Here is a 10,582-nt window from a genome sequence, read left to right on the forward strand (position 1 = left end):
TGGCTGCAGCAGAAATGGTTTGGGCTTTTCTTTTTTGCCATGGGGCTGGCTGTGCTGGAGGAACAGCATTTGTCCATTACAGGAGCACCCTTTGCAGGGAGATAACTGCTCGCTAGATAATAATATATAATTAGCAAGGATTATCCCATAATCTAGTCTAATTGACAGAGATCGTGGATGTTGTTCAGTGGTCTGCCAGCAGAAGAATTAAGAGCATCATTAATTACAGTGCAACCCTGGCATGGGCTTCCTTTTTTTTCTTCATCCTGTGGCATGTCTGAGTTCCTTCGTGCCTCAGTTTCCCCACCTGTGAGATCCCAGCTCATCCACCTGAACGGAGAGGATTTATCCTGCAATACCTAAGCCTGTGCAGAGGGGTGTTAGGGCAAATGCAGGAGGGTTCTCCAGCGCTTGTGGTATCCTCCACAACATGCTCTCTGCTAGGAGAGGGCTCACTCATTAGCATGAAAGCACTGAAAAAAATGCTGCAGCCATTTAAAGCAGCAAGGGAGGCTCAGTGCTGCTGGCACTGCGCCTTGCATGGAGGAGCCAGCCAGGTTGGGGAACTCCTTGATGTCTTTCCCTCCCTATACCTCTCCTGTTCCCCTCTGTCCTTCCTGAGCTCTGGAGGCTCCTTCAGATCAGGGCTCCAAACGACGTCTGTGGCTGCTCCTTGCTTTAACTTCTCTTAATCTGGGGTCAGCCTAGCGATCCCTTCATATTACAGGGCTGCCAGGAAGAAAATGAGATCTGAAAGTTTGGGTTCTTTGTGGAGAAACCTTTGAAGAGCCTCTTGAAAGATGAAAATGGTGAGCTGCTGGGCACTTTCTTTCCCGAAGGACAGGGAGGGTCTTGTCTACTCCCCGTCTTTTTTTCTCCCAAGTAATTTACGGCAGGACAAAGCTCTGCTGAGCTCTGCCTACTGATGGGGAACGGAGCAAGCTGTCGCCTGGTGCCTTCCCAAACTTGCTCTTCAGAAGCCAGGGTCAGAAGTCAGCTGTGGCAGGGGTGAACTCCCCATCCCCATCCCTCCCCCCCTCCTGGTGCTGACCCGAGCCCAGCCCCTGTTCCCCAAGCACCAGCAGTGTGGGGAAGGGGAGTGAGGGGATGTCCTTCACCTCCAGAAGGTGCTGCCTTCCTCTCTTTGCTGGGTGCAGCACATCTCTATGGGGCCGTTGTCTTTATGTACTCTCTTGCTGAAAGAAATCTGTGGGCTGAGCTTAATCTGGTAAGAAAAGGGTAAAAACAAACACTTTTTTTTCCCCCTCCAGGTTGGGTGGCTTCTTGATTTAATGTTTCTCCTGGAAAAAGGGAACCAGCTATTTCAAAGGCACCGTGCCAGAGAAACCTAGTGTAAGGGAGGCACTGCTCAGCCCTTTCATCCTCCCTTTTAATCTAAAAGGGTTTCCCCAGTGTGAAGATGGGAGCTCGTGGAGAGTGTCTGCCCTTGTAACGTGTCTTACCGGTACCCTGTGGCTGGTCTGCACCATGCTGCAGCTGCTGAGCAAAACTGGAGGAGAAGGAGCAGAATTTAGGTGAGATGGAAGGAAAGAATGGAGAAAAGGAAGGAAAAAGGGGCTGCTCTTGGCTGTACCTGGAGGAGGAGCAAAGTGATGGTAACCTAAACTGTAAATAAATGCAGTTCTGTGGGTGAAAAAAATGTTCTCTGTGCATGTTAAAGAGCTGAAGGTATCCAAAGTAAATCAAATGATCAGAAAATCTCTCTTCTCTGGAGGCTGCTCTGGAAAGGAAAGTGCTGGGGAAGGGTGGAAAAAGTCAGCTGGAAGTGATGGGCCTGGCAGAGCTTTGCTTAGATCCCTGATGGCATAGGACAGACTGAGCTTGTAGTTTGTGCGGTGCCCACGAGCTCACGTGCACCTCTAAGTTGTTCAACACGATCTGTGGACTTGGGGAGGGCACTGGCTGTCCCACGCTACCCCCAGCTGGTGTTTGGGCAGCAAACTGGTCTCACACAGGCCTGCTGCTGGCAGCAGCTGTGGCTTTTGGTGATCTGTTTTCCAGAGTTTTGCTACTCACACACCATGGAAATAGAGAAAACAGCCCAGCACCCAGAAAATAACTACTGTGGGTCTTGGCATTGCAGCTCAGGAAGCAAAGCCTAGATCATCCAGTGAGCCTGACCCCCTTCAGTGACAGTCTGGGAGACGTGAATTCAATTGCAGCTTGAGGTTACGAAAGTGGGAAATGGAGCTGAACCCTTGTAAGAAATACATTCAGGGTTCCCACATCTCTCACTACAGGTTGGACAAGTATTAAGGCTTTATTGATGTGTTATCCATGGAGTCACTGCTTGCAATCAGCCAGTTTGTGCCTCGTGCTGTCTCCAACACCACGTGCACTCCAACACCACTTGCTGCACAGGCAGTGCGTGTGCCACAGCCTCGCCGGACACGCCGGCTGCTACTCTCAACCGTCCCTACAGAGAGAGATGGTCTCACACTGGCCTGAGCAAACCCAGAGGATTTAAGTGTTCTTAAGAGAACCTGCAATTATCTAATGAAATTTAAGGAGCTCGATGCTTTAGGTAAGTTTTGAGGGTTTCTTTAGTGTCTAGAGAAGACAAAAAGGCAGGTCCACATAACGACACCCAGTCCTGTTTTAGGAAGGAGTGTAAGTCATAGTTTTCCCACTGCATTGTTTGTCCTTAAGTGGCTCTTCTCACATCAGGAGTGCTGCCCATGGCTGATAGAAAGACACTTCCTTACAGTCTATTAGTCTTAAGTTCCCAAGACTACGAACAGGCAGGTTTCACTCCTCCCCATGTTTGGTTCTGCCTACCCTGCTCACTCAGAAAAGGTGTCACCAGTGCCTTGTGTACACACACACGTGAAACACAGAGCACTTTATTACCTACCAGTGGAGGAACCCCACCCCTGTCACAACCTTAGTAACACTTTACAGAGAACAAAAAGGGTTGTGGCACTACAGAAATCAGAGCAAAATAAAAGGCAGGGTTTCCAGGTTCTAACTAGAAAGAATTAAAAGAATATTGCTGAAACTTGTTCACATGATCATTCCAACCATGCTCCTATTGGAGAGGGGAAAAAAAAAGCCCTTAAAAGGAGTATTTTGCTTAAAACCTACTTTTATTTAGAAAATTCATTTCAAGTTTTTTTCACGTTACAGTAAGAAGCAGCACCACATTTAAACCATGAGTGAGGTATGGAAGTCTGAGCGAGCTGCTCGTTGAACTGCAGAGGCATCTGACAGCACCTGTACTCCAGGGCACTTTGATTTTCACCCCAGGGCTTTAGAAAATGCCAAAACTGCAGGATGACCGAGCCTATGGAATGGTGGAAAGCAAGTTATGGAAACCCATTCTTACATCCAACTCTGGAATGCAGCAAAGGCAAATCACCTGGCTTGGCAGAACAGCTAGCTCTTGCCATGGGCACGGCCCAGCCACAGCAGACACGGCTGATTTAGGGTTAATTAGAGTTGGTGGTTATCCAGTAGGAATCTCCTCCCATGGCCCAATTACCCTGAACTCCTGTTATTTCCCACCAGCACAGCACAGTGCTGCTCCTTTGTGTTATTCAGCCATTACATCTGAGGATCCCCATCAGGGATGGAGCTAAACTGAGGTATGACAAAGGGGCTGCAGGGAGAAACAGGTAAGTCAGAGATAGTTTTGTAGCAGGAGAATACACAGCAGAGTAGCAGAAACTTTCCTTGCAACAGGCCCATGTGGATTGCCCATGTGGATTTCCACCAGGGCAGCTTTACAGCACTGCTATCATCATTAGTTCTTGTCATCAGCAGCCCCGCTCACAGAGTGGTGCCAAGTGAGTCACACTGCGCTCCCCTCGGGACAGAAAGGGCTCCCAGTTCCACAGAGATGGAGGCACACAAAGTCCTCGCTCAGGATCAAGCACGACACCTCACTTTTTATGGCTCTGTACAAAGGCAGGGACAGTGAGTGTGCCAGCCTTGACTTCTGCTCGGATTTCAGGTCTGTGCTTTAATGAGAAGACAAGAGCTCGCACGGTCCTGCGATACGGAGCGCTAATGAGACGGGAAGAGAGATGAAAAGCTTCTCGTTCAATATTTTCAGCCAGTGGGTGATCAATCTGAAAACAAGAAAGTATAAAATTAGATCTTTACGTTTAATAAGGAGACCAACTGATTGAAATTAGTTTGGTGCTTTTCAGTGTTTCTTCGTTAATCAGCTTAGATTCAAGGAAATCTACTTCCCATCACCAGTGTAACAGGAAGAGCAATTTAATTCCACCCTGGCAATTAAGGAACAAGGCAATGTGGCCAGTAGCAGGGAACAGAGTCACAGCTCCAGCTGGGTGGCAGTACTTTGCCATCACAACAGGAAACTAATCTGCAGCTAGCTTTGGGTACCAAGCTCAACTGCAATTAGAAGCTACGCTGGACCATCTCTGCAGAGCTCCCTTCTGATGTGGCTGATATAAGGTGCCTCAGAGACATGCCAAACACTTGTGTATTGGGTTTGAGTGGCAAGGTTTTGGTAGCAGAGAGGGGCTGCAGGGGTGGTTTCTGTGAGAAGCTGTAGAAGATCCCCCTGTGTCTGGCAGAGCCAATGCCAGCTGGCTCCAGGGCTGACACATCACTGGCCACGGCCGAGCCCATCAGCGATGGTGAGAGCATCTCTGGGGTAACCGAGTTAAGAAATGGGGGAAAAAAAACCCCAAACCACTGTGAAACTTCAGCTGGAGAGAGGAGTGAGAATATGTGAGAGGAAGAGCTCTGCAGACACCAAGGTCAGTGAAGGAGGAGGTACTCCAGATGCTGAAGCAGAGATTCTCCTGCATCCCAAGGAGAAGATTGTGGTGAGGGGGGCTTCTCCTGCAGCCCATCATGATGGTGGAGCAGATATCCACCTGTAGCCCAAGGAGGCCCCCAAGCCAGAGCAGGTGGATGCATCCAGCATCCTGGCTGTGACCCCATGGGAAGCCTGTGGTAGAGCAGATTTGCTGGTGGGACTTGTGACCCATGCTGGAGCAGTTAGTGAAGAACTGCAGCCCATGGGAAGGACTCACACTGGGGAAGTTCATGGAGGACTGTGTCCTAGGGAAGGGACTCCACGCTGGAACAGGGGAAGAGTGTGAGGAATCCTCCCCCTGAAGAGGAAGGAGTGGCAGAAACACGTAATGAACTGATCACAACTCCCATTCCCTGTCCCCCTGTGCTGCTTGGAGGGGAGAGGATAGAGAAAATCAGGAGTAAAGTTAAGCCAGGTAAGAAGGGAGGGGTGGGGAGAAGGTGCTTCAAGATTTGCTTTTATTTCTCATTATCCTACTCTGATTGAATTGGTAATGAAATAAACTATTTTTTCCCCCAAGTCCAGCCTGTTTTGCCCACGATGGAAACTGATCAGTGAATTCCCTGTCTCTATCTTGACCCAGGAGCCTTTCGTTGCATCTTCTCAATCCTGCCCAGCTGACAAGGGCAGTGACAGAGCAGCTTTGGGGGGCACCCAGCCTCCAGCCAGGGTTGGCCCACCACAACTTGGCATCTCTGCCTGGTGCAGAGGGGAAATGTGGGCTCTCTGTGTGTAGAAAGAGGTGTAATTAAGAATGCAGAAAGGGATTTGCTAAATGCTAATTATGTAGTTATTGCTTCAACATGTGCCAAAACCTGTAATTTAGCACAGCTTAGGGAAAAATCCCCCACCCACTAAGAAATGGTTTTAATTTCACTTCTGCCTTTTGTGATGAAGCATCTCCTATGTTTTGCATGCAGGAGATTCCAGTGTTCCAAATAGTATTCCTCTGAGTCCTTTGCCCACACTGCCTTTGCTACCCATCACTAACTGCCCCTCTGTTGGGCAGCACTAGAAGACCCTTGGATCCAATCAGCCCCACTTTCCTTCTCCTTTTTGTCAGCTTCTCAGGGGTGCCCCTGCTCCCCATCTGCAGGACCTCTGTGGCTCCCGTGCCTAGAAATGCTGCTGTGAGCTCCACTTGCACATTCAGTGGTAGCTGCAAGCTACAAGGGTGTTTCTCCTTGCTGTTCTTTCAGGTGAGTCCTGTTTAAAGGCAATTCTGCTTTACCCAATGCTACCTGCTTTAGGGTTGTACCATAGCCTTTATGTCCTGTAGATTCCAGCTTTACTACCAGTTTTATCACCATGCATATGTGTGCTTTCCAAGAACTAAGATGGGCCTGCTGGCCTAGCAAAGGTGAGCTCCCACCTTTCCCTTCTGAGGCATTCCCACAGCAAACTATCCTTTGGTGTTGCTGCAGTCCAGATGGACTGGAATGTGGAGAGGTTGTTCTCACAGCTAGCAAAGGCAGAGCTTTGAAACTCTGGAGTGCTTATCGCTTGACTTGCCATTTAAAAGATAATTAATGAATAAATTAAAAAAGATAATTATTATGGCATTTCATAGACCAAGCGAACTAGTTGTTAAGCCCTACAGCAAAGCCCTGTTCATTTACTTAAAGATACCTGAGGGATCTGGTATTTATCACCACTTTATATACTGTCAACCTTGCCTCTCTGTTTTTGCAATAGGTTTAAATGTACAAATGTTTAATTACTTAAATATGAAACACCCAAAAGGCCCCCAAGTGTTGCTTTCACAGCTGTTAAGTGGTAGGAAAAACTTTATTAACTTCTTCCTTGTCTTGTACAACCCAGCTGTAGTAGATACACATCTACTCTGCTGAGTAGTTACGTAAAGGAGAGCAAATACACCTCACTTACAATTGGCAGGTTTACTTGTTTAACAACCAAAAAAACATTATCTACCTTGAAAACAAAGCTGCTTGTAAATCAGGACGTGCAGTGAATCACTGGAAATAGGAACAGATCATCTGGTCTTGCCCCGACTCTGCTGGCAGGACCAGCTTTACAGCAGCTACGGCTGAAAAAGGTTTGTTTAACTTGTTCCCACAAGAAGTAACTCTCTGAGCCAAAGATTAATGGGTCTGAACGTTACCTCTAGATCCAGGGCTTCACAAAGCAGCTTCCGTGCGTTCCTCCTGAAAGCCTCGCTCTTGGGATCGCTCCTGACCTCTATTGAGGGCTTGTTGGAGTGGGTTCTGATGAACGTTCGCCACTCTGTGTAAATCTCTCTGGCCAGGCTGGCCACATCCTGATCGGAATGTCTGCGCATCTTATTCACTGTGTGGCCTGGAAAACAGCAACAGCCCCTTCAGCTTTGGTAGGAGGACAAGACAGAACGGACAGCGGACAAATGATATTGGTGCTAAAGCAGCCACAGGCATTGTTAACTCAGGCAGTGTCAGCAAAACAACCAGAGCACTGACACAAAGGTAAAATTAGTAGGAATGAAGCAGGAAGTTCTCACTCCCTCACAGAATCACAGGGGTTGGAAGGGACCTTGAGAGCTCATTGGGTCCAACCCCCCTGGCAAAGCAGCTCCCCAGTTCATATTGCACAGGTCAGCGTCCAGATGGGTCTGGAATATCTCCAGAGATGGAGACTCCACACCCCCTGGGCAGCCTGTCCCAGGGCTGTCACCCTCACTGTGTAAAAGTTCTTCCTCATGTTGGTGCAGAACTTCCTGTGCTCCAACTTGCAGCCATTGCCCCTTGTCCTGTCCCCACAGAGCACTGAGAAGGGGCTGGCCAATTCCCCCTGCATCCCATACTTAAGATATTTATAAACATTAATAAGGTCCCCCCTTAGCCTTCTTTTCTCAAGGCTGAACAGTCCCAGCTCACTCAGCCTTTCCTCACAGGGGAGATGCTCCAGGCCCTTAATCATCTTTGTAGCCCTTCTCTGGACTCCTTCCAGGAGATCCCTGTCTTTTATATCAGGGAGCCCTCTGCAGTGATTTCTGCCTGAACAATCAGCCAGGAATTGCTATAAACATGTGGAAATCACCTTTCCAACTCACCAAGGCGTGGGGAGATGCTTGTGAATACAGGGCTACGTTAATTCTCTATGTGGTTGGTAGATCTGGTGAAACCCTGCACGACTGACCTACACAGGGTGTTGTCTTTAAACTGAAAACCGCTTTAAGGGACCAGGTGTTGCTGGTGACGGCTGCAGCATTGTAACGTGCAAACAGAGCGATCCAAGCAGGATCTTGTCGACAGGGGCTGCAAAAAGGCTTTTCCTCTGAGCCGAGACAAAAGGGACCTCCTTCCAGCGGGACGTTCCTGCCCGCTAGCGCTGTTGGCCAGGAGATGTCACTGTTAGGCTTCGGTGGCTCTTCCAGCCCAGCCGCCTTCAGGCAAGAGGGGAGGAGGGGGAGAATCTCAGGAAAAGCCTGAATAAGGTGAAGACGGCAAATGAAAACGAAGTCTGGGGAAAGGGGCAGCTCGCATCTCCTTTTCTAAGGCTCTTTGAGTTGAGATCCAGCTGCTCTAATGGCAAACAAAGGCCAGCACCACTGTGTGTGCCTTGCACCAGGATGCTCGGGGTAGACAGGAAAGGCAGAGGCCATGTGGTCTCACATCATCCCTCCCCCGAGTCCCGTGGAGAAGAGCCAGACATAAGGCTGCCTCACCGCATGGAGCTGCCCTTCTCCTGGGGATTTCTCGGTGTGAGGTTACAGTGAGCAGTTCTGGGCCAGTCTGGGAAGAATTTCTCACATGTTCTGAGGATTCAACCAGGTCAAATAGCTGAGCTATGTCTCAGATGGCAAGAGAGCACTCTGCCATGTCCCTGACACACAGCGGGACAAGGAATCAGACACACAGGGGTCCAAGAAGGACTTCTCAAAAATTTGACCACAGGAGGGGTGATGCAGCATTTGGTAACAAGCAGGCCAGCTGGGAGGAGTTAGAGGATAGCTGACTCCTTCAGTACAAGCTCTGAAAGCTGCAGGCTGGGTATCAACAGAGTTTTATTGTCAACAAGATTTGTTTCTTGAAAAGCTTGCAAGCTACTCTCATTTGTACTGACAAGCCAAGCAGACACAAGACAGCCTGATATTCAGAGTCTAAATCACACAAGATGTACCTATTTTTGTTGACAGTAACACTTCTTTGGAAGGTATTTTCTTCTTCAGCTCCTCCAAAGCTTCAATCAGATTCTCTTTTGGTTGTCCAGGAAGCTCAAGCATAGACTTCCATCGTTTTATGTCTTCCACAACCACAACTCTCTGGAAAAGAGAAAAGCCATTAGGAAAGGAGAATATTCTTCTTATAAATAAGGACACTGGCTTCATCTCAGCTAATGGGGCTGTTATCAACACATGAATTATTGATTATGGCACGAACCAGAGCACAGAATACATGATGGCTCAGAATGATGGGTACTTGCTTGAGTTCAGCACCCTACTGCAAATCAAGACAGAAGTGACTAGAAGGCAAAGTGAGATGCTTAACCTTGGTCTGCCAAGCTCAGGGCACACAACAGCAAATGTCTGCTAGAAGAGAAGCATTTTGGTCTCAAGGAGTCCACTGTATAAATGTCTCTTAGTAGAAAGAGGGGTAAGAGGGAGGCAGCTACTTATCTTTAGCAGCCTCCCAGAATCTGAATCCTGCTCAGACTGACTTTAAGTTTAAAGAAATGACAGCAGAGAGAGAAGCAAAGCATTAGGGAGCACGAAGGCAAACTAAAATACACTGACTGCACAGTGTTTTACACAGAGACTGATTTTGACACGAGTGCTGACAGAACCAGCTGCAAAAGTGCAAGTCTCATGCTTTGGATGCGAGACATCTTGCAAAGATGGGCCAGTTTTCTGCTTTCTGCTTTATGTTGATGAGCTCTCTGGTGCAGCAGATGTTTTTCCTGTTCTGTTCCCACAACCAGGTGGCAAAGAGGGGCTCAGCTCTTCTGCAGGTCTCATGCAGGACCACCGTGCAACCAGGCAACAAGGGCTCTCCTGGCTGGAGAGAGGTGGTGCCAGCTGGCTGAGCTGTGTGCCCAAGTTGACCCCAGGCCACACCACAGGGGCAGGAAGGACCCACGTTACAACCCCTCTCAATTTAGGGAAACGCCGTCCAGTGCAGCAGAGCCACCCCCACCCCTTTCTAACTTCCCTTCCTAACGCGCCCATCTCACTGGCGGTGAGGCCACTGTCCCAACTGCAGAGATTCCAGGGAAGAACTGGAGCCCCAGGTGAATCCCTGCACGGGCAGGCGGGCCGGGATCGACGCCTCCTGGATCTCCCCTGATCCCAGCGGACACCAGCCTGGGTTTAGTGGACAGAACGATCCGTTCTTTGCCCTGTCACCCGCTGCCGCCCAGCTCCACACATAGGCGGGCTGGCGAAGGCCTCACGCTCCTCCTGCCTGAGCCGCCTCGGGCTCCCCCTGGGCTGCTGCCCCTGGGCTGCTGCCACACGCACGGCTGGGGAGCGGCGTGTGCCCTCGAAGGCAGCGGGTCCCGCAGCGGCGGCACCCGGCGCCGCGGGGCGGAGACCCCCGCCCAGGCTCGGGAGAGCTGTGCCGTACCCCCTCCCCTCCCCGCCCCGCCCCGCCCCCGTGCCGGCTCCCGGCTGTGACCTGCCTTGAGGGACTCGAGGGTGGCCTGCCGGTAGGCGCGGGGGGCCGGCTCGGCCCGCCGGGGGCTCTCCGGGCAGCGGGCCTTGCGCACCACGAACCGGTCCATCCTCCCGCTCCACCGCCCAGCCGGAGGCCGCTGCCCCGCCCTTTCCGCCGTGTA

General features: G+C 50.1%; 1 protein-coding gene across 1 annotated transcript; it reads right to left on the reverse strand.

Moving 5' to 3' along the window:
- Window positions 1–3,095: 3,095 nt before the first annotated feature.
- Window positions 3,096–10,528, reverse strand: TCEANC2 (transcription elongation factor A N-terminal and central domain containing 2; the record flags this gene model as incomplete). Its single annotated transcript, XM_084266362.1, has 4 exons — window positions 3,096–4,091; window positions 6,936–7,129; window positions 8,930–9,071; window positions 10,427–10,528. The coding sequence occupies 4 exons, from the start codon at window positions 10,526–10,528 to the stop codon at window positions 3,903–3,905; spliced, it is 627 nt and encodes a 208-aa protein (XP_084122488.1). The 3' UTR covers window positions 3,096–3,902.
- Window positions 10,529–10,582: the final 54 nt, after the last annotated feature.

The sequence above is a fragment of the Gallinula chloropus genome (genome assembly GCF_964237585.1).
Source record: "Gallinula chloropus genome assembly, chromosome: 6".
In the NCBI taxonomy this organism is placed as follows: domain Eukaryota; kingdom Metazoa; phylum Chordata; class Aves; order Gruiformes; family Rallidae; genus Gallinula; species Gallinula chloropus.